We start from the raw sequence: 24,259 nt of genomic DNA on the forward strand, positions 1-24,259 counted from the left end.
GCTCTCCATGCCAAGGGCACTGGTGAGAAAGGAGCCAAAAGGGAGCCAGGGAGGTGGCACAGCTGCTCCTCACCACGTGGGGCTTTGGTTAAACAGAAAGGGAAATAACTGAGGCATGATGCTTAATTTAAAGTGCTGAGACAACAAGCTCATGAAAAGGAGATCAGGGGTTCTTCCTATTTATATATTTAAAGGGAAACAGCAGCTCTGGGGCTATTTCAGCCTTAAGAGGAACATTTTAGAGAGAAAAGCCAAAGCCTTGACAGTAAGAAACACCTGTAGCCATTTTGCAAAGGCCAAGGCTAAATCAGATCAAGTCCAATGTTACAGGCATTAGTGCAGATTTGGGACTGTGGCACTTTTCAACTGCAAAACTATTCCATTTCTGCAGCAATCAGGAGGATGAACTTTGTTGAGGGATGTCAAATGGGAAAGAATAGGCAGAGGCAAGGATATTTGGAGAATGAATCTCAGTGGCATCAACCTTATGCATTAAGACAGGTGACCATTTCTCCATTCTCTGCTGCAAAAAGAGACTGGAAAAGTCTGCCTCCAGAAGATTAAAAGCAATGAATTTGTAAAAATTAGTTTATTGGCAAAGATCTTCATTTTCTTAGTTAGGCTTGTCTTTCCTTTTTGCATCTTTACAATATATGTGGAAAACCATTAGGGTTGCTTTCTTCTGGAAGAGCAGAAAGAGACCAAAGTGAGGAGGCAGAAAATGTTCTTTCAGCTTGGTTTATGGCCTGGGATGCTGGGGAATACCAGAGCTGGTCTCCCTTGAGTTTGCCAAAGATCTATTGGGTGTTTCAAACGATGTTTATAGTCAACACTCAGCCCTTAATGAATGGACTGCTGAATATTTAACCAAGATGTCCTTTCTTCAGAGTGCTAACAAGTCATTGGAGTTTGACAAGCACTAAAACAAAAGACAAAGAGTTTTAAGGGGCTTGACTTATTATGCCTTTCATTCACCAGTGATTCAGGAATGCATCCCTTATTCCACAGAGTATTTAACCTCTTGTTTAGATCCCACTGAACTCCTGGAAACACTGTGGGCTTAAATGCCTTTTGGCATCCATCCTTCACTAGTTGGCTGGGAAGATGTCATCCTTTTCCTATTTCTCCACTTGCCAGTGCTCTCCACACCAAAATCCTAACCCAAAGGATGAAGTGCAATGGAAGAAGCATTGGGCCATGGCTGGGAGAGCCTGAAGCACTATCAAGCAGCCAGATGGACTGCAAAAAGGCATGAAGGAGACAAACACCACACAAGTGTGAATCTGAATCCCCCACACCATAATGCAGCCTGGCTCACTGCCCTCAAACATTAAAGCAGGCGAGCAGACCCTGAAAGCAAAGCAGCTTCTTTCAAGTCAAAACTCTGTTTTTCTCTTTGTGAATATACCCTGCACCCAAAAGCCACATCTCCTGCCCCAGAGTGCAGCCCATGGAGCTGCTGCTACCTGTTCCCCATGCACCTCACAACACCACACACATGCCCTTCTGACAATTTGTCCTGTTTTCACAGCATCCCTGACAATTTCCAGGTCAAACATCCACCACTGTCAGCCCAGGAAAATGTGCTGGTTACAGCTGTCCTATCCCTCTGGAGAAGGGCTGCAGAGGCCATGCAACCCTGGCAGCCACAGCATCCCTTGGGAAACACAGGGAATGCATTGTTCTTCACTCTCCCCCTGCTTGACAAGCTGAAGCATAGTGGGGAGAAATGAGTCCACACCGTTCAGAGCCTCTCTGCAAGCTCCACCTCTGTTATGTAAAGGCTCCCCTGTGGCTCAGGCACCTCTCCCCAGCACCCCCAGGAGCCATCAGGCTGCTGCTGTCAGCACTGTGCAGCCACAGCGCTTCCCCACAGGGAGCATCCTGCAGCACACGTGTCCCAGACTGCTCTGGAACAAACTCAGCCAAACCCCACACTACAGAGCTGGGCAGGAGGCAGCTCCAGGCAGGGGAGAGCTGGCAGGGGGCTGCACTGGCTGCACAGCATCCCCCAGAGCTGGACCAATGGCTCAGGATGCTCCTGTCCAAAGGCTCTGCAGCCCTGGGATTGCTGGAGGAGGGAGGGAGCCAGTGCTCATCTTCAGTGGTTTCTAAATGTCACTTGTGCCACCAAAGAGAGCAGGGATCAGCACTGGTGTTAGGCTGCAAATGAGCTTTCACAGTAGGAGAGATGAAAAACAAATTTTAAAAGGATTAAACAGGCAAGCAAAGGGAGGGGCTGGCTGCATCTGGATGAGGGCAGGTCGGTGTAGAGCACAGCAGGCAGCTGAGGAGCTGAGCAATGGCAGCTCCCAGTGGGGCTATTAGCACCCAGAGTGGCTTTGTGCATGGGCTAGTGCTCAGTGAGAGGCACACACACAGCTCATCCAGGGCTGCTAAACCCACTTAGGGGATAAGGTGCCTGGAGAGGGCAGAGATGCCTGCAGGAGAGAGCTGAAGTGACAGGGGGCAAGGACACAGAGGCAGGGAGCGATGCAGGGAGCATGGGATGGAGGGCAGGCAGGCAGGGGGAGGAGGCAGCTGCTGGTCAGATCAGGGATGGAGCCAGGGATGGACAGAGGCTGCAGAGGAGGAGGGGAAGCACTTGCAGGGCTGGCAGGCACAGATGCATGTGGAGGGCTCCAAGTGTGCAATGGGACACAGAGGTGTTACCTCTGTCCCGCCTGTAAAATGGGACAGCTTGGCGTCAGGGGAGCTCCAGCACATCCAGGCCCAGCTGGCTCCAGCCCAGGCAACTTTCTTCAGCTTTGCAAACCCAAGTGCTCCCTAAATCCTGGTGGCTTCAGCACTGATCCTATCTGGAACAACCCCAAGCAGCCTCCCAGTGCACCTGGGGGTAGTGTCAGGGAGCTCCCTCACACCCCACAAGCAACACAAACCCTGTACCTGCCACGAGAGAGCAAAACTGCCCGTGCAACGAGCTGGGGTGGGCCTGGGGCAGCAGGAAGGAGCAGCCCACAGGCAGGGCCCACAGCAGGGAGAGCTGCTGCCCACTCACCGAGGTGTTCTGGCACTGGATGCTGGTGCTGTTGAAGCGCAGGGCGGTGACGCGCGTGGTGCTGCCCGGGATGTGGAAGATGCACTCGTAGTTGCGCTGCCCCGACTGCGGCTGCGGCAGGTTCTTGGCCGTCAGCGTGATGGGCTTCACCACACCCACGGGGATGTAGATCTGCGTGGAAGGCAGGATCTGAGGGCAGTCCTGCAAGGGGAACAAGAAGCAGATGATGAGATGGGAACACTGTACAGACTCCCCCAGCACTGCTGTGACCCTCTCCTGGCTGGCAGGCTTGGCAATGCACTGCAAAAACACCACCCTGAGCACATGCTTGAGAAAATCCTCATGGTGCAGCAACCCCAAACTAGCATCCTACACCTGCTCTGCCCAAAACTTTGAAGACAGGAAAGAACAGCACAAAGGAACCTGGTGGCAGGGCAGTAGAGTGTTCTCTACAGCTCAGGTTGATTTAGGTGGGAGGTGGGGAGAGGATCCATCTCTGGAATCTGTAACCTGCCGCTGCAACAGCAACACGTGTTTGGGCCAACTGGTAACATCATGGACTTCAATGCCACCATTGCAGCCTGTAGGTTTCAGAGTCAATGCCCACTGGACTGTGCACTGTCAAGCTACCTGCTCAGCCCCCCTGCTTCCCTTACAGCCTCCATCCCCCCTCCTTCATTAGCAGAACGAAAAGCCTTTTCCCTCTTTGACACAGCAATGTGCTCCTGCAGTGTGGCAGAGAACCTGCTCTGCAGCAAATTTTGCTGCTGCTGCTTCTATTTGCACCAGCTCAAAGCAGTGTCACCCCACTCAGCCTGGCTGCAGGCTGCCCAGCACACAGTGACTCCAGCCAGGGGATGCTGCTGAGTCTGAGCTGGGGAGGAAATCAAGGAAAGCACCTCCCTGCTAGCCTCTGGGGAAGGAGACATTGGGAGGGCAAAGCTCTCCACTTTTAATAGCCACGGGCTCCCAGCTGCTCCAGGGGAGCTGGTGACTCTGGTGTGCAAAGCACAGGGGAGCAGGAGGGAGCAAAAATAAATGAGCTCAGGCAGCAAAACATCTCTGCAGCCCTGGCGGGTAACACTTTGCAACAACAGCCTGATGCAATCCCACACCGACTTTGCTGAGCCGGGCACAGGTCTCACACCTACAGCAGCTACTCCTGGGAGTGCTGCCTTGAAATAACATCAGAGGGAATAACGTGTGAGCTGCCTTAGAAACAGAAATGCAGAGGACACAGCCACTTTGCTCTCACAAAGCTCCCCGTGGCCACAGTGTGGCTGCAGGGGCAGCTCTGGCCCCAAGGCCACCAGCAGCCATGTGTGACCAAGGCTGCCCAGCTGCCTCCTGCCATCCTGCAGCCAGCCAGGCTGAGCCTTGCAAAGTGCCAGCCTTTATCTCTGCCAGTATGATTAATTAACTTTCAAACAATGCAGAGGAAAGAAAAAGAAATTGTTTCATTTAGCAAATCTTGACAGAAAAACCCAACCACTTTTACTCTTTGGGTTTTCTGTTCTTCACGAGTCTGTACTCCCCAAAAGCACGGTTTTCAAGGGGAGAAACTATTTATCTCCAAAACACACTAAACAAAATAAAAGCTGAGATGATCAGTAGTGTTAGCCCAGCCAGAGATGGCAACAGGGCTGGGGCAGTCTGGGGACACCGGGCACTGCTCTGCCACCTCCCTGCTCTGTATCACAGCTGCCACTCTGCAAAATGGGGCTTCAGTTCATCCCCACTTCCAGAACCAGCTCAACTCACAGTGGGGACACACCTCATGCCTGTTGCTATTTCCATGGAGTGTCCCCATGATTCCACGGTGGTTTTTCCCCACCAGTTCCCAGCTTGGAAGTGCTGTCAGAGGAAGCAGCCCCTGCCTGCTTGAACTCCCCCACACTGCAGGGGGACCCCATGGGTGGCACAAGCCTTCCCCACAGGGCACACTCATACTTGGCAAATATTAACTCCTGGCTCACTCCCCAACACTCCTATCTCCTCCTTTTTCAGCAATTATTGCTGCAGCCCCGCTGGGGTGGTGGGTAAGTCCCTGGCCCCAGGCTGGGCTCACCATGGCTGTGTGCAGGCATGCCCAGGGAGCACAGCAGGCACGGGTGTCCCTCTCCCCACCCAGGCAGGGGGGGCTCATTCTGCTCATTCCCAGTTGGAGCCCAATCCCCCCATGATGTCACAGGCCCCACATCTGCCAGCAGAAGTGTCTCATCCAGCAAAAATGTCAGCCTGTGCCCAAACAGGAAGCACCTGGTGCTGGTGGGCGCCCAGGGTGCCCGGAGGGGTGGGGGTACAAGGACAACTCATTTCCCCTATGAGCGAGTCCAACTGCTGACACAACTCGGTCTGGCACTGCCCAGGGCTTGCATCCCTTGGGAGCACTCTGCACAGCCCACAGAGCTCTGTGTCCTGCCAAGAACAGCCCCTGCCAGCAGAGCCCCAGGCCCCAGGAGGGGGCAGCTATGAAGGTATGGGATAAGCAGAAAGGCAAGGCCCCAGCTCACACAAACTCCCAAATCACACATCAGATTTTCTCCATTAAAACCATTTTTCTAGCTGGATGAGAGCATGACTTGGATGTCCAGGTTTGTCTGTAGAGGTGAGAGCTTTAGGATCACACTGCAAATGCTGCCATTTGGGTTTTCTCTGGCAGCTCCCAGCTCCAGAGGAGCTGTGTATCAGCAGAGAGGGGATGAAGGCAGTCTGGGACTGGGCCTGACCTCAGCTTTGAGGCTCCTTCACAAAGTCCTCAGCCATTCCCAGTGATGGGGAGGGAAGAACAAACACTGAAACTACCTAATTGAACAAACACACCTGTTCCCCACAGCCCAGGAGCCTTTCACCCTCCACAGCAGCTCTGCATCAGCAGGGGCTGTCTCAGAGGAGCAGCTTTATGGGATGAGAAATGAACAGCAGCCTGTGCTGCTTCAGCACCTCTTCCCAGCCCTGCATGCCCCCAGCAAAGCCACAGAGGAGGGCAATCTCCAGAGTTCAGGCTTTAGAGCTACCACAGCCAGGGGACAGGGACATCCTGCCTGCTGTCACCATTTCCAGGCACATTTATGTGAGAGGTGACTCCTACCCTTGCCCATTCCAGCCCTGCCACCCCCAGAAATCCAGACAAGCATTCCTGGCATGCCATGGACAGAGTGCCATGGATCACTCTGTTTTCCTACAAAACAACCACTTTCCTACCCAGGAAATTGTGGTGAACCACCCATGGGAAGGAGCAGAGACAGTTACCCTCTGTCCCTGCACTTCCTGACCAGTGCCCACCACACTCCAGCCAACACAGACAGACCAAATCCTGCTTAAAATAACCTTGCTGAGAGAGGATGGGGCTGGATGCCTACCATTACCTCGTCTGGTGGTGCCATGGGGCTGGCACTGAGCCCCCCCACCCACCACACCACCCTGCTGGGGACCAGGATGGCCAGGGATGGGGACAGGATGTCTCATCCCAGCCTGGTCACAGAGCCCACAGCTGCAGCTGCTCTGAGGGTGCCTCACCATCCCTGCTGGGAACTGCTGAGGCCACACCAATGTGCAAACAGGCTGAGCCAGGCCGTCCAAACCTCAAAGCAGGCACTGGTCCATTTCCCAGGGTGGCCAAAAGGTCTGCTGGGGGACAGCCTGCTCACACTGGGCAGTGACACAAGCTCCTGAGCAGGCAGCCTGTGGAGAGCTGCACACATCCCAAGGGCACCCCCACTGTGGGGAACAGCCAGAGGCTCTGGGGTTCACTGGCAGGAGGGGGGCAGATCCCATGGTGGGAATGGGCGGATGAGAACTGCTGAGTTCCAGAGCTCTGGACACCACGTGCTGCATTTGCAGAGGCAATGCCAGGGCTGGCTGGCTGGAGTGTGACCTCAGGGACACCTGAGACAGGCAGATTGCTCACTGGATTTCTTCACAGCACAAGCCAGGAGAAAACAGCTTTTTCCAGCTTTCTCAGGTTAGTAAATTCCCCTGGAGGCAACAGGACCCTTCCCAATGGGGCCATGTACAGTCAGTGGGAAACCCAGATAAGTTAATTGGAGCCCCCTTCCAGAACAGGGACAGAGTTTCCTTCCCACAACTCTCCCTTCAGGATCCAAATCAGCATTTACTGTAGAGCCAGCAGTGCCTTGCCAGACTCCATTCCCAAGCCAAGGAGCCACCACAGGCTGGGGACAGCAGGATGTCCTGCAAACACCCTGCTGATGGCAGCTATCCCCAGTGGGTGGCACGGATGCTGCACAGGATGAGCCCCCACAAAAGAACATGTTCCTTAGCAGAGCAGCTGAGATGAAGAAGGCATGAGGTGCAGCAAAACAGTTTGTTTTACAGATTTCAACCTTCCCCTCTCCAAAAACAAGTTGTTCTGCAATGACAGTTCGAGCTTGCTCCCTTCACAAACATCAAAGGAAAATGCTTTAGCATCTCTGCCTTTGTTTTTCCTTTCATTCAGCCTAAAGTGCTCCGGGCTTCAGCCGACTTCCCAAGCTGCATCTCCTCAGCCACACAGCCTCTCCCCACCAGCATTTCCCTTTCCTCCCTCATTGCTCCTCAGGTAGTCCCAGCACCCCAGGAGAAGCAGTGGGAATGGTTTCTGAAGGAGTTTGCCTTCTTCTAACCCCTTCCCCAGAGGGCAGGGGACCCTGCCAGGACCAGAACAGGCGAGGGGAGCAGTTTCACACTCTTACCTCAGAGAGCTTGACACGGCCCTCCAGGAAGGAGCAGTCAGCAGCGTTGTGGGTGCAGATGTGGCGGTACTTGCACCAGTGGCAGGGGAAGGAGCCGTTCACGCAGGACAGGCACCTGCAGAGGGACAGAAATGGGCACTGTTAGGGAGCATCAAGGCAGAGTGCACAGGGACATCTCTTGGGATGCTTCAGCAGGACAGCATCCCCAGGTGATCTTGTACCTCGGGGTGGAAAGGATCCCTTATCCATGGGGCACTGGGCAAGCACTGGGAGGGAGAATCCTGCACAACCTGAGCCCCCAGGCTTTGCCCATGGCAGGGTGGGGGAATATGATCCTTCAGGCACTGCAGGATTTGTGTCCCAGCTGAAGAGGCCACGTTCCCTCTTCCTCTTGGCAGGCTGACCCTGACCACCCCAGTGCAGCAGGGGCTGAGCTCCAGACTTTGGGAGCTTTATTTGGGTTCACTGAAAGGCGATTTTAGCAAGAGGCAGCAGAACAAGGGCTCTGCACCACGGGGGAACAGGGGAGAAAGGGCCAGATTAATGCATGCTCATTGAGAGGAAAATTATAACTGGCGAAAGGTTGGGTCAGATTAACATTTCAGGACTGTAGGGCCTTTCAGGCACTCACAATAGGTTGTGTGTGACCCCCTCCCTCAGCCCCCTCAGCCCTCCCCAGCCACGCCTGCGCTGTGCCGGTGCCTTCCACCCCTCCTCAGCCTCAGACACTTCCATCTCCCCCACAGCCTCCTTTCAGGGCTCTTTGTGCACAGGGATCACTCCTGCTCCTCTCTCCCAACAGCACCTCAACAACCTCTTAGCAATGAAACCAGCCCGAGATCTGATGGCTCTCCCCAAAGCAGGAGGGGACACACAGAGTCCCACAGCCATTCACAGGCGTGGCACCTCAACCCCCTCCCAGGCATCCCTGTTTGCATCCCACAGCTGGAGGGAGGCTTTTAGGGGTTCCCCCCTGTGAGGAGGGAAGGGGCTGAGCCCTCCCTGCCATGCTGTTTTTGGGGGCAGAGCAGACAGGTCCCACATTTAGTACAGGAGCCTGCACAGGGTGGGTCTGCACCAGGCATGTCTGTGCAGCCCAAGCTGTTCTCTCAAAGGAGGAGATGGGAGAGCTGCTGAGGCATAGGCTAAAAGGCAGTAAAAATAATCAGTCTGGCTTTAAAAAAAAAAAAAAAAAAAAAAAAAAAAAAAAAAAAAAAGAAGAAAAGAAAAAAGCAGCAGCACTAGTTTTCACCCTAGAAGGCTCATACCTGCTCCTCACTGATCCGAGCATCAAAAGGATCAGGCCCAAAGCAATTATATTTAAACAAAGACAGGCTCTTTCCCTGAACACAGCTCTGGCAGGAGGCAGGCAGCCCTGCCCAGCCCAATCCTCCTCCTGAACAGCTACCTCTCTGCCTCAGCCCCTGGGAAACGACAGGAAAACACAGCATCACCCTGTGAGGCAGCAGAAAGACAATCCTCCTGGAGAAGATATCCTTGGTGGCAGAGCCTGGCACGCCAGATCCCTCACCTTCCAGCAGAATTGTCGCTCTGGAGGTGTGGGGACCCGAGGGGGCCACAGGGTGAGGGCAGCCCAGGGTGCAAAGACACACCCAAGGCTTTGCAGGAGCAGGTCCCCCTGCCTGCCCTGGGGTTTCACACACCATTACATATACAGCAAGAGCTTCCCAAATCCGTGCACACACACTAAGGAAATATTTAATTAAGCTGCTTGCAAAGGGGGCTGGAAGTCATTTCCATGTTTCGCTCACATTTTCACTTCCAAATGAACAGCCCTTTTAGCTTTACCCACAAATATGCTAATTGAGATGCTCCTTATGCAAATATATGCAATTTTATTTCAGCTGCAGAGATTCAACTTAAAAGCAGAGCCCCAGCCTCCTATCTCTGGCTGCTTTGATGGAGGGAGGTGCAGAGGGTGGGGGAAATAGGGAACACAAACAAAGGCAAAGGACAGTCCTGCCCTCCTGCTGAGGGCTCAGGCAGGACCAGTGGGCAGATAAATCCAGGATATGGAGGGGCAGGACAGGGAACACACAGATTAATCCTCATGGGAATAGCTCAGCCCCAGAGAGGTCACATAAGAGACAAGCACAAGCAGCCACAAGCTAACCATCAAGCTGCAGCACAACCTCCCATCAATCACCCCCACCATCCTCCAAGGAAGAGATTTTCCAGTCACCAGGTCCTGCAAAAAGACTCTCCAGTCCTTTCTACCACCTCACAAGGCATCTCAAAGCACCTGGGTGAGTTCCTGATGCAGCCTTTCCCTGGGCACCCCAGCCCCAACAGCTGCAGCTCCACTTGCAGTTCTTCAGGGCAAAAGCCAAATCTTGGCTATTTCAAGACCCTCCTCATCTTAGGGTCTCCTTTGCCATTTAATTATTGCAGGTCCCGGCTGGTCTCCCCTTGTGAAAGGATCTCAGGTTATCCTCCATGTACACACTGAGGTGCATGGCTCCCCCTTCCTAATTTGGCCCTCCCAGTTGCTTCTGACTTAACTGAGCCATTCCTAAAGCCCCATCCTCAGGGATGGCTTCCACACTCTCCCTTCTGCCATAAGGACACCAAATGCCACAGTGAGAGCACTCCCCACACACACACACCTTGCTCTGCAGCACTTCTGCTGCATTTAGAGCAGGTCCAGGGCAGAGGGGTGAGTAAGTCAGCACTGGGTGCCAGTAACACGATGAACCCTGCTCACAGCCCTGCCTCGGCCCTGCTGACCACCACAGCACCCTGCAGGGCTGCCCAAAGGCCCAAAGGAGCTGAGGCAGGGCTCCCTGGCTGTGGGTCAGGCTGGGCAGCAGGGCTGGGCTGCCCAGGTGTCCCTGTGCCATGCTGTGCTCCTGGCACGGGCACAGGCTGCTGGCAGCACGGTGCCATCTGCGCCGTCTCTCTCCTTCCCACGGTCAGGCACTCTTCCCTCATCACTTCTTGCCTAAGAGGCTTTCATCACTCCTGGTAATTAGAGGGAGGCTCTCCTTCATGTGTTGAAGTGTTCCGCCTCCCCAGAGCGTGCCAGCAGAGCGAGGAGCCCAGCGAGGCTCTGGGTGGGGGTGCAGCACTGATGGGGACCCACAGCTTGTTCCCCATCTGCCCCCTCTCCAGCCCTGCCACGCCCCAGGGAGATGAAGCCCAGGAAAGGCAGGGAAAGGCGGCCAGACCCACTGGCAGTGCCCTCCTTGACCCCGATGACCTCGTGAGAGAGCATGGCACCAACCTCAGAGCAGCATTTCAGGGTCGCTCTGTGCCAAGGGCCCCATCCCAAAACAAGCCCAGGCTCACTGCTGGCCTGAAAGCCCTCCCAGCCTGGGCAGGCAGCAAAGCAGCTCTGCTCAACTTTGAGTGCCCCAGGGTCAAAGCCAGAGCCTCTCCACAGCCCCCACGCTTGCCCACATCTCACCCCACAGCTGGGCCAAAAACTCCCCTCCACTTCCACAATGATCCCAAACTTGGTAATGCCATGCTAGGGAAAGGGCTGCAGAGAAGCAGAGGTGCAGACAGGGCAGAAGGACAGCAAAGAGCAGGGCAGGTACAGAGCCAAAAGCATCACTGCAGGATGAGCCCAGACCCAGGGGTAGCTTCAGGGACTGACTCCCCCCTGAGTGTGCAGGCACCTTCAGTAACCATGGAGAGTTCCAGCTGTCTCCACACATGACCCAAAGCAAAGCTGATGGGAAGTGTGCAGAGCCAGCAGTGCTGGATCCACACTCCTCACTCACTCACTCACTCTCCTTGCTGCACTGCCAGCCACAGGCATGCCACCATGCCATGTGCCCAGAGGAGCCCAGGGCTCTTCATCACACTGAACAGCAGGGGCACAAAACAAAAGCAGCATCCAGAGGAGTGAGATAAGGCTGAACAGCAAACAGGAGCAGGACAGGAGGTGTGAGCTCTGCAGGCACACACACCAAGGCTATTTCCATGGCACAGCATGTCCCTGAAGGAAGGAAGGACATGGAGTGAAGGGCGGGGAGGAGGAACAGGGGGAAGTTGAATGGCACCAAGAGCAGAGCAGGGGAGGTCCATTAAGAAGGGAAATGATAAACACAGTGTTGATGAAAACAGCATCTGTACAGGCACAGCACAGCCGCCTGCGAGCCCCCTGACTGTTCCTCAGATCTCCTCTTGGCAGGAGGATGCATCCTCAGTGAATACTCAGCTCCAGCACAGCCTGCATCTGGAGCAGCAGCTGTCAGGGCTCAGGGGCTGAACTCAGTGCTTTGGGCTTTATATCCATCTCTCCACCCTAGGGAGAAAGGGAAATCGTGAGGAGCAGTGGAAGCAGGGGCTCAGTGTCCCCCCAGCCCTACACATACCCACAGGCAGATTCCTCCCTGGTGCCCAAGAAAGGCATGGGGGGCAGTCAGCTCTGGCCCCCCTCCATCCCTGCTCATCTCAATCCATTTCTACCCTTCCTTTCACACCAACCCAATTCTTTTCCACCCCTGCCAGCTTTTGCCAAGGTCCTTACTCACAGGGTGGTCCAGGGCATCCACCATCACACTGGAGGATGCAGAATCATGCCCTGGGTTTTAAGAGAATTCTCTTGAAAGACACTCAGCTGCCTCCCCTTACTGAAGCCTAAGACCAGGCTGTACCAGCCCTCCTCATTCACAACATAATTGATGTAAACCAGGTTATCCTGAGCTGTCTCTGGGGCCTTCCTACAGGATTTTCCACCTGCCCCAGCTCAGGAACACACAGGGATCTGTTACCACCACACCACTCAGCCACAAAAACTCAGATACACTCACTCAACTGCTTGCAGCCATCTGTCCATGCCTCTGAAAAGAAAGCATCTATAAGCATCTGGGAACAAGCAGCAATGGGCCAACAGAGAAGCAGCCACTCCATGTGTGGGCAGAAAGAAAGGCTGCAGAGAGGAGCCCAAGGATGCCTTGGCCACCAGAACAGCCCAGCCCTGCCTTACCAGCACAACCCTGCTGCTCCCAGCCCTTGGGACATGCATTAAAATCCCATTTACTTAATGGAGGCTTACAGGGAAAGCCTGACCTGTGGGACAGAGACACAGCAGAGTCACATCTCTCCAGCCTGGAGGAGTTAGAGCCATTTGGCATGTCTGCCCTTGCCCTAGCACCAGAGAAATTCAGCACCCTGCAGCTGATGGTACATGGGTGTCACAGCTGTCACTACACTGAGGCACAACCACAAGGCTGGGTAGCACCATGGCCACCTCCTGGACTGGAGACAAGTTTCCAGGATGCTTGGAGTCCCTCTTGGAATCAGACTTGCTGATATGATTTTCCCCCTTTCCCTGTGCCACACCTGGATTTTTGCTTCCACGTTGCAGTGGCAGGACATGCTGGTGATGAGCTGAGCACGTTGGTGCTTGAAAAACCAGCAGCTCTGCAAAACCTGCCCACAGAACTGAAGGAAGCACCAAAGGCTCTCATCTTCTTCCCCATCCCACTCCACTTGCCAACTCCCTTCCCACAGCCACACACTCCAAAAAGCCAAACCACAACAGGATTTATGAAACAGAGTTTCCAGAGGAGAAATCCAGCAAGGAAACATGGAAACAGCGGGAAGAAATAAATACATCTTGCTATTCCCTGGAATTGCTCACCAGCTCTCTGTGAGGATTCCCTACTCCCCCAGCTCACCAGCAAGCTCTGCCAGAGGCAGGCAGGGAGCCTGGTGTTACATCTTTATCTTAAAAGGGGACTCATTTCCCCACAAACGCTTTGAAGAAGGCGTTTAACTCTGACAAAGACGGCCTCAACATCTGCCTGTGCACGCGCTGGACGCGGTGATTCACTGCAGGATCAAAGGTGCTGAGCGCCTTCAAATGCTGCACTTGATCAGGGTCCCATGGGAAACCCCACAGGAACCCACCCAGCCCTGCCACGGGGGTTTCCAGCTCATCCTCCAGTGCAGGAGCCAGAGCCTGTCCCCAGGAGCTGCAGACAAGCTGGGCACAGCCCTGCTCTCTACTCCCCCAGCCACCCACATCCCCCTTTGCAAGGGCCCCATTTCCCTGCATCAAACCCTTGGTTTCCACTCCCCTGTTCAATCCCACAGCTCAGCCAGAAGCATCCCCTGCCCAATGCCCAAACCTTTAGGAACAGGATGCCCAAAAGACACCACTGCCTGAAAATACACGCCAGAGCCCTTCAGGAGCCCTGAGTACATACAGCTGGGACCTCCAGAAGCTTCCCAGGTAACTCCTGGAAAGGAATGAAGCCCCAGAGAGGATGTAAATTCCTGATCAGGGCTCCCAGGGACCCTGCACAAAGTATGCCAGGAGCCAGTGATGCTGGTCTGTGATGGGAATAGTTCCATCACTCAGGCATAGAGCCCTGCATCAACAGATGGGACAGCTTTGGAGCTCTACCTGGAAGGCACCCCCTCTGCTCAGAACATCACAGCCAACCAACCCCCTCTGTAGTCTCCTGTAGAAGTGACCAGATGCACCTTCCCTTCTGCAACCCCTCCCTTGACCAGGCAGGCTCCAGCAGACCTTGAAAATGCACGGGAAGAAGACCTGCCAAGGTGGTGGGAAACAAGAGAGCCAGGATGCTCACACAGCAGCAGGACCAGCCCCACAGCCCACGTTTTGCTGATGCCTTTCCAGATGTCTGCTGAAAATAAGAAGGGTCAGACTCTCCCTGGTGCACATGGAGGAGCTGCATTGGCTGCCCCTGGAGCTACCCCAGCTGAATTCAGCAAAGAGCTGCCTCACTAGCCTCCCATCTCTCCACAACCATCTGAAAAATCTCACTCCAACACTTTGTCCTCACCTGAGAAATGATTTGACATGCAGAACTCTGCCTTCCAACCTAAGCAAAGCCATCCAAATATAAAAAGAAAACAACACACAGTGATCAGAGATCTCCACAGGAAAAACATCAGCCTCGTGGAAAAGCACATTGTTCCTAATACAGAATTTATCAGGCTGACGTATAGATTTTCCTGCACAAAATATGAAACCTGGATCTGAAAGGCTATTAACTCCAAAGAGATCCATTAAAGAAGCCTGTCTGCAAATGGTATTTAAAAGTATTGCATCATCCCAGGAGGTATTGTCATGCTCTTTGGCTATGATTCGACTGCAGGTCACATAGTTAAAACTACCTCCAAACCCTAAAACTCTTGATGTCAAAAAAATAATAATGTTCAGCAGCTTAGAACATGGACTTTTCTATCAGCTTCAACTGGAGCCATAAATATTAATGCATCCATAATTAGCCTTTTTAAATAATGCATCCAAAATTAAACATCAACGCAGTAATAAATCAGTCAGGCTCTTTGTTGTAGGTTTGTTTTGGGGGGGGTAGGGGTTTTTTCCCTTCCTGTGTCAGGCACATAAAATAAAATGCCAATTCCCTCATCACCTCTTCCCACCGGACCACTGATTGGACCAAATGTGATGCCATTTGTACTTAAAAGTCATCTTTCTTTCATTTACAAAAATAAAAGTCATATCTGCTTTTTGATTTGCAAAATACTGACATGCAGCCAGCCCGAGCCAAAGCTGAGCTAATGTTATTGAAACCACAGGATGTGAAGGGAGACAAAGCTCATCTCAGAGTCAAGGTGAGACAGAAAGTCAAGTTTGCAAAGTCTCTCCTCCCTCACTGCACAGCACTCCCAGGAGGAGCCCTGCTCCCTGTGCAAAGAGCAGGAGGGAAGGGATCCCTGTGAGGGAAGGGATCCCTGTGATGCAGAAACTGTGCAGGGCTCTCCTCTGACACATCCCTCCTGGAGCTCACTGTGGGTGGGTCCCCAGCCAGGGCACCTGCAGCTCACCTGCTCCTCCCTGATCAAAGTGGAAACTCTGAACAGGATTTGGAGGTGTGAACCTCAGCAGAGCCCACAAGCCAGGCTCAACACTTTGCAAAAAGACATCCAAAAGAGATCTCTTGGCATTTGCTTGTCTATAATTACTGATTAGCCAGAGCTCCACCATCCATGGCAAGCTTCTGGCAGGGAAATGAAATCTCTTGCATTCTTGAGCTCCAAATTCTTTGCCCAAACACACCCCAGCGTGAGCTCTGAGAGTCCTACAGCACAGCACAGCCATCCCCCACTGCTCAAGAGCACTGTCTGCAGCTCCTCAGCAGGAGCTGTGGTTTGAGACTTTAGACACCTTGCTTAGACAGCACATCAATAATCCACACCTCCTCTATTTTATCAAACGCATATCTCAAGCTGTCTAGAAACCCTTACAGGAGTAGATTTCACAGCAGCCTGACAAGAAAGCAAATTCACAATTACTTCCAGTTAGGAAATTCTTGGGTAAACGCCCCAGGACATGTGGCATGTTCCATCCCATGTTGCTGTAAGTTTCCAGCTCCCTCTCCAGCAGCCTGGGAAGCAGGTACCATGGCAGGAAAGTACAGGCTTCTCCTCTTGCATTGCCAAGCCACTCCTATTAACTGTTTCCAGGAATAACAAGACACTTGGAGTTTTCAGTCACATGGATTGATTTCTACAGTCTGCAGTGCAGTAAACTCGTTTTTTTCTTCCAAAGTTTTGCCAAACCCAAGCCCTGTTTTTATGTGAGGTTCTGTCCTGACGCTACATGTTCCTACACACCCAAACCAACTGTGGGTGCTCTGGTCACTGTCCCAGTCTGCACAGGCAAAAGGAGGAGGTTTCCCACTGTAAACAACACTGTATTCAACTGCCCTTTCCTCTTGCAACATCAGCACCCACAAAGCTGAAAACTCTCCCAGTCTCACACCATCCCACCAATCTGTTCCTGGAGCCCTCCCACAAAGTCCAGGCCACTTACGACTGATGGACGCTGCAGTTGTAGAAAACAAAATCCACAGAGGCAAATTTCTTCCCTGTCTCCTTGGATTTCAGGTAGAGCTTCACCACTCGCTTGTCCCCTGCAAGAGACCCAGGCAAAAAAAGACATCAGAAAGGACACAGTGCATGGCCCAGCATCCAGTGCAAGGCTTGTGATGGGCTGGAGGGAGCTGGGCATCACCACTCAGTCCAGTTAATTAACAAAATCCTCCAAGCGTGGCAATAAAAAGAGAGTGTTCATCCACCTCCATTCAGACATTTAAGGGGCCAAGTAGAGCTCTGAGCCCCTAGAGCTAAACACAACCTGCTGGCAGGGACACTGGTGCCTTAGGTTATACTGGGTGTGCTAAAGGAGTGTTTAATAGTTTTGGGGTCAGGAAAGTCCTAGACCCCATGGCCACATCTACCGAGGAATGGCTCACAGATGGAAATAGGGCCAGGGTGACCAGGAGGGGTCAGCAAGTAAAATCACAAAGTGGATTGGGTTGGAAGGGACCTTAAGGGATCAGCCAAGCCCAGTGCCTTAGGCTGCATCCAAGCAGCTGTGCCCATGGCTTGGAGGAGACTAAGGAATCAGCCTCCCATGAGCAGCAATTCCTTCTCCTCCTATATCCTGAGAATCCAAGTGGGGTTCAGAGTCCAACACTGGGATGACTGTCACGGGAGGATTGTCCTCCTCCACCTCTGCCTGAGGGGTAACACATGGGACATCTGTCTCAGGCTTCCTTGCACGCTGGGGCAGAAGCTCACCGCGGCCCCTGGTGATGGGGATGACATCCTTGGCAGAGGGAGAGCTGCAGTAGATCTTCCCATCCTCAATGCGGCTCTCGGACTCGGTGAAGTCTTCAAAGGAGCAGTTCACTCCTGCTGACAGGTCTGGGACGTTCCAGGCCTGCAGGACCAGCTAGGGAGGAGAGGCAAGAGCATCAACACAGAGAACTGGGAGAATGAGCTCCTCTGTGTCTGCTATGTGTAAGTCTAGCCAACAGGAAAGACCAGGGGGTGCAATTCCTCCTCTGCCAGCCACACATGGCTAGGAGACCTGCTCTGGGCTTTTGAAAGGGAGCCCCATCCATGCCCCTCCCTGCTCAAGGAAGGAGCACAGGTTTAAATGGGTTAAGAGCTGGAATGACTCACAGCCTCTGTCCTCTGCCCTTGACACACCAGAAGCCACTATGCCTCAGCTCTTTAGAGAGAACAAGAACAGCATTGGGGCTGAAGTATGTTGCACAGAAAGGCAGAAAGGCACCCACTCCAGCAGAGGCGAGGAGGGGAAGAATCCACCTCTTCCTTCACAAAGTCATCCCCAGGGTCAGCAGTTCTCACTTTACAAAACGCTTGCCTTATTTCTAATTTGAATTTTTCACAGCTTCCAGCCATTAGTTCTTGTTATGCTTTTCCTTGATAGATTAAAAAGCCCTTTAGTCCCTGATATTTGCTCCTTGTAAAGGCACTTATACTCTGTAATCAAGTCACCTCTTAATCTTCTTTTTGATAAGCTAAGCAGATTGAGCTCTGGAAGTCTCTCACTGCAAGGCATTTTCTCCAGCCTTCAACTCATTTACATGATGTTTACGGGAGTTTTTCAGTCCCTCCCTTTGAAAGCTGCACTCCAGCCCAAACAGAGTATCTCCATGTCATCCACCCCAGACCTCTGTGCAGCATCCTGCCATCAGCATGGAGATAATTGATAATTACCCCAGGAGTGAGAACACTGCCCAGCTCCTGGCTCCATCCCAGGAGCATCAAGAGTCCACAGTGAGGGCTCAGCCCCAGCACCACTTTCCAGGACACCAGGTGAACCTCCATCCATGGCTAACTTTGGACTGGGCAATACCAAACCCCAATTTCTCTGCTAAACAGCCCCACTCAAACCCAACTGCTCTGAAGGAACTTCACCCACACCACCCCCAGTGCCAGCACCCCAGCAGGTCCCATCTGCAGCCATATCGCGTTTATCTCCACATTACCAAAGAATATTTACCCCTGCACAAGTGCTTTCCAAATTCTTTCCATCCAGTTACAATTCCCCTCTGATGAGAACTTTTTGAGATCTGTCACACAGCCAGTTCTTAATCCACTTAACACGTGCTTTATCAATATTGTATAATGCTAATTTTTAATAAGAACGTTGTGTTGTACCAAGTCAAAAGCCTTGTAGGAGCCTAAAGACATCACATCCCCACAGTCCCTCTTCTAATTCAAGTCATAAATTCACCAAAGAGCAAAATGGGGTTTGTCAGACACAAACCCACGTTGACTGGCATAAATTATATTCTCATCCTTAAATCATTATCAGGTGTATTCTGAACCTGCTCTTTTTCTTCTTCTAATTCTGAAGTAAAACAAAACAGTCTCTGACTATTTGGTCCTGAGAGAAAAAATGAGCACCTTTTCTGTTCTGGGGCTTTTCTCAACATTCTCAACATATTTATTACAAAGTGATATTATTACACATACATCCTCAGGCCACAGAACTCCTTGGCCAACTTCTTTAGGATTCCTGAGTGCCAGATATCTAGACCTTGCAGTTTATTACTAGTATATGCTGTTTCTTTTTCTCTTCACGGTGCTAATGGCCTGAAAAATACTTCAGGGAAGCGCCTCATCCTTTCTGCCTGCACAGAGAGAGAGCAGCAAGTTGAGCATCAAAGTCTCATCCCAAAATATCTACTGCAGGCTGGAGTCAGAGACAGGCTATTGAACTGGAGCTAGATCACTGGCCTATGAACAGCATTTCTGATGGTCATGCTTTATTATGGAGAAATATTTATTGCTCAGTTATGTCATTTCTGAGTAATCATCACCTGCTTTACTATCCCCATCAATATGGAGCCAACGGCCTGCCCTCATCAGCGCCTTGCACTTTGTTCTGCTTTGCCTCAGACCTCTCTTCCCCTTTTTTTCCCATTCACCGTACAGTCATCAGTTATTTTTAATTGCCTGCACAGGGCGAGGAGGGGGCAGGGAGGAGGCTGAGGGAGCGGAGGTGCCTTACCGGGACCTCGGACATGGTGACGGAGATGTTCCTGGGCTGCACGGTGAGCTGCACGCACTGTGGCAGCTCCGAGGCGAAGCGCTGCGGCTCGTCCGCCCGCTCGCACCGGTCCTTGCGGGAGCAGCTGCGGGGAGGAAAGCACTGTGGTCAGGAGGAGAATCCCCCGGGCTCCTGCAGGGCCTTGGGCTGGCAGCACGGCAAGCTCCTGCTACTAAAGTGATTTCAGCTTTTATTATAAGAAAAAGAAAGGACTAAAGCAAGGGGACCCATGGGCCGAGCAGGAGCGTTCCTGTCAAGGGTGCTGCAGCGCTGGTGCTGGGGCTTCTTTTCAGCAGCGATGTCCCAGATGGAGAGGCACACATTCAGCGGGTCAGAAGCCCCTTTTTGTCTGTTTTTTGTCCCTTTGGACTGGTTTCCTTTTTGATCCTTCATTTGCATGAAGGTTTAAGGTGCTTGATTGGCCCATTACAGTTCTGTCCAGGCTGGCTCGTTACACTTGGGGGGTGCTGCACTTTACTGAGGTGTGTTATGGTATATTGAGTACCATATTTCTTATAACTACACTTTTAAACCCTTTTACAATATAATAACGAGACTAACAGTACATGTTTAACGATCTCTCAACTATTTTACAACAGTTTTTAACCTATTTTTAACACTTTGGCATGGAAATGATGGCCAAGTAGGGACATCGGAGGACTGAGGCCCGTACCAGAGCTCTGCTCTCCCCAGAGAATTCAGGAGTATTTTATATTCAGTTCTTTTATTGGCACAAGAATGTTAAATCCAGGAGCCCATGGGCAGCAGCTTCACCATGCACAGCCTGGGCACCACAGGAGGGGATGACTGATCCCTTGGACCATTCCATCACTCAGCATTTTGGGGCCAAAGTCCAGGAGGGATGCCCCCAAGGAGACCAGCAGTGGGGATGGACACATTTTGTCAGCTGTAGGTGACTGGCAGAGCTGCAGGGACAATCCTGCTGTACTCACATGTTGTGCAGGACACACCAGCCACAGTGGGGGTCCCGGGAGCCCAGGCACAGCTCACAGCTCTCGTACTGCTCACAGCTCTCCACCGGCACACGCGTCACCTGCGGGGAGCAGGCACGAGTGAAGGGGCTCAGGCTGCTCTGCCCACCTTGACACGGCATAGACAGCCAGCACAGGCTCACCCTGGCCTCTTAGTGGGAAGGCATCACCCACCACCCTCACCATCACCCTCTCCTCTCCCAGGCCCAGGCAGCACATCCCACCCCAGAGAGACTTCTACTCCAAAAAAGTTCCTTTCATTGCTGCCCCTTAACAGTATTTGAGAGGGGGCTGGGCCAACTCAGCTCCACATGGGCTCCCAGTGCCAGCCAGGCACCCCATGGCTGCTGCAGCCCTGCTCTGAAAGGGTTACCAGTCCTTTATTAATTGCTCCTCCAGATTTGATTAAAATCCCCTCATTCTCCAAGCCCTTCGAGCTCTGTTACAACTGTTCATTTAATTACTTTCCACCAGCAGTCTGATAACACCCAGCGTACCAGGGAAGAGAGTGGGCTTTATTAAGGAGAGGGGAGGAGAAGAGGGAGGACAGGGAGGGGGTGCAGGAAGGGGGCTCCTGCTTGCCAGCCAAAGGAATCTGCAGCACCAAGCAGCTGCCCGTGCCTACTGTGCCTGTGCCTCAGTTTCCCCACCACTCCCATGGGGCAGCACTCGCTCATTAATTAAAATTTGCAAACTTCTCTACTGAAGGCTAAACCTGGGGTGTTCTCCCTCCAAACAGCACAGCAGAGCAAAGGCCCAGCATGATGTCTGCAGGGCTGGCATTCATTGGCCAACCAGTCCCCCCTGAGTGTGAGGACACCTGTACTGTCCCCATTTGTTTGTCCCTGACATTGCTTTAGGCAGGTGGTGACAGAGGGTACCCCCCCTACACAGACAAGGTCAGGTCCCAGAAATTGTGGTGGTCCCCGGAGGAGATCCCCAGTACAGGTCAGTGCAACTGCCCCCTTGGCATCCACTTCTCCAGCTGAGCAAGCTCTGGGACAGAAACAGCCAGGGATGGAAATACAGCCCAGGACAGCTCCATGGAAGAGCCCAAATGCAGGTTCTGCCCACCTAGAAAGCTGCATGTTTCCTGCAGCAGAGCAGAAACCAGAAACAGCCACTGGGAGGAGGGGGAGAAGAACTCTGCTGTCCCCTCAGGACTGTCTAGACAAACCTACATTCCTGCTCCATCTCCTTTCCCCTCCCAAGCCCTCGGGCTGGTGGCCAGGAGACTGAGAGGCTCCCAGCTCTGCTTGCAGTCCCAGTCACACACACACAGCCCTGGCTGGACTGAGGAGCAGAGCTGCTGGGAGACACAGGCACAGCACAGCCCAGCAGGGCCACCCTGTGTCACCCACCAGACCCAGAGAGTGTCACCACCATGACAGGAACCCACTTCACTCCCTCCAATTCAGCCCAAGGGTGGATGAACTCACAGCAGCAGCCCTCCCACAGGTCATGGGGACACTAAGACAACCAAAACTTCCTATCAGGTACCCATCTGGTGCCAGGATGGCAGCACCAAATCCAGATTTGGTCTGTACCTCCAGTTGGCTCAGCACAAGCACAGCCAGGGACCAAGGGGTGAACACCAGCAGCCTGGGGGTGTACCAGCCTTATGTCCCCTCTGCTCTGTCATGCAAAAGCAGCTGCTCCAGAGGACAAAAAGTTGTTTGGAGCAAGAAGCTCCCACTGACCTGCAAAACCCTTGCTTGGGGGGGGAGCGGCCAAAACAGGGAGGAGGTTTATGGCCAGCCACTCACAGCAAGGAAGGGTCAGGAAGCCCTTGGTCCCCAGGGACCATGGGAATTTCAAGCAGCTGCTGCTAACAATTAAAGCCTCAGGACAGTGTTTCTGCAGGGAGGAGCTGCCCCAGGGTCCCTAGGCAGCTCCAATCCCAGGAAGCAAAGGGCAGCACCCCCCAGAGATCTGCCCAAAGGCTTCCCAGCACTCAGGACTGCAGAGTAGGGCTGCAGGGTGGGCTGCCAAGCCAGGAGAGCAGAGGATGCTGACCCCTCCCCTTACCTGTTTCTCAGTCATGGCATAGATGTGCTGGCGGTCAGGGCTCAGCACCAGGTCTCGCAGGATGGAGCTGCCTTCGTGGGCCACCACGTTCTCATACTGCACAGCTTGGTGCTTCCTCTCGGCTGGCAAATCCACCAGGATCTGTGGGGAGAGCAAGGGGGGATGATCATGATCCCTCACACACCTCAGCCCCCCCAGGACAGGGGATACAGAATGTGCCCCATTAGGGACACCAGCCCTCCATGCCACACCCATGGGGTGACTCCACAGCCCCTGCAGCACAGCAAAGTATCAGATGCTCTGCAAGCATTCCATCCCTTTCCAGAAAACCAAACTGCAATGCCTCCCTTGCCTTACTACATTTGTCTGGTGCATCTGCACCACATTCATGCTGATGGCATTCATCTCCCTCCGGGGTGGGGGAGGACACATCCCTGAATCTCACATTTCACACCACTGTGTGCTGCTGCTCAGCCCCAAAACCCCTCCAAGCTGCAGCATGGAGCAGATGAGTCCCCAGCTTGCAGCAAAGCATCAAACCCCACCTTGCCCCAGTGGTGCTGAGAGCAGCTGAGCTCACACAGCCTGAGCCCTGCCAGGCAGGGACACTGCACACAGGCTCAGCTCCCAGCTGCCCATCCATCACAGGAAACACTTGGACTCGTCACCGGGAAAGTCAAGAGGGTCTCAAGGAAGTTGGAGGTCAACAGAGGTTCAGAGAGAGCCTTTGTTCCCTGAGCAGGAGCATGGTGAAGGCTTTAATCTCCTTGTGGCTCACAATTACATTAAAGCCCTTCCTAAGCATGCCGGTTCCTGCTGTCCCGGTGATCAGCTGCAGGCACACACCACACAGGGCTAAACTCAGCTCTGCCACTGGCACACCCTGACTGGCACCTCCACCAGCCAGAAGCACTTTGTGCTCATGCCATTACTTGTGATACCCCCAGATTTGGGCATGGGACAGCCCCAAGGGGGACAGAGCCAGAGAAATGCTCAGGGGATGGGATGGGATGGGATGGGATGGGGATGGGGATGGGAGCCACATCAGCCGTACATTCTACAAAAATCCCAGCAGTAGACAGTGAAGCACCATGCCCAGCAAGACGGAGCAAACTCTACCTGTGATTATCTCCATGCTGCTGCTGGCACACACAGAGACCTGGTCCAGCATCCCCATCTGCAGGACTCAGGATCCCCCCCATAGGAGAGGGGCAAACTGGCTGCTTGGAAGCACCCCCCCTCCCCAAATGCATCCCACAACCCTGCCCTGATTATCACACCCACTTCCACAGCCCAGCAGCACATCCATGACCAGCCCTTGTGCCCCCATTTCAGCAGCCTGGCCACCTCGCCTGCTCCTGCAGTAAATTGCTGCCAGCATTTGCACAGCTCCCAATCAGGAGGACAGGGGCTGGGAAAGCAGGATCCCGGTGTGCAGCTGATTAGCATGGAAATGTATGCGGCTCACAAACAAACCGGGGCCCGTTTAATTAGAGCGGCGCCTTTGATTCACTGCCAGCCTCCTGCATGCACCAGCCCCGGATTATTTTTAGGCAGTTTTACAAAACAAATGTATTTAATTAAGAAAGAGACCCCTGAGCAACCAGAGAGAGATGAGTCCTGCATAGCAGTGAGCAAAGGGGCTGCCCTCTCCCCAGGGATGTGACAACTGGGCTAGCAGGGC

General features: G+C 53.1%; 1 protein-coding gene across 1 annotated transcript in view; it reads right to left on the minus strand.

Moving 5' to 3' along the window:
• The window catches only part of PLXNA1 (plexin A1), a 111,402-nt gene that overhangs the window by 39,828 nt on the left and 47,315 nt on the right, over nucleotides 1-24,259 (minus strand). The window contains exons 4-10 of the mRNA XM_058031725.1: nucleotides 22,576-22,716; nucleotides 20,509-20,609; nucleotides 19,517-19,640; nucleotides 17,269-17,422; nucleotides 16,499-16,598; nucleotides 7,714-7,828; nucleotides 3,020-3,220 (exon numbers count right to left, since the gene is read on the minus strand). Coding sequence (XP_057887708.1) covers nucleotides 3,020-3,220; nucleotides 7,714-7,828; nucleotides 16,499-16,598; nucleotides 17,269-17,422; nucleotides 19,517-19,640; nucleotides 20,509-20,609; nucleotides 22,576-22,716 — 936 coding nt within the window. The remainder of the gene's footprint in view (nucleotides 1-3,019; nucleotides 3,221-7,713; nucleotides 7,829-16,498; nucleotides 16,599-17,268; nucleotides 17,423-19,516; nucleotides 19,641-20,508; nucleotides 20,610-22,575; nucleotides 22,717-24,259) is intronic.

This window comes from Melospiza georgiana, chromosome 11 (genome assembly GCF_028018845.1).
Source record: "Melospiza georgiana isolate bMelGeo1 chromosome 11, bMelGeo1.pri, whole genome shotgun sequence".
In the NCBI taxonomy this organism is placed as follows: domain Eukaryota; kingdom Metazoa; phylum Chordata; class Aves; order Passeriformes; family Passerellidae; genus Melospiza; species Melospiza georgiana.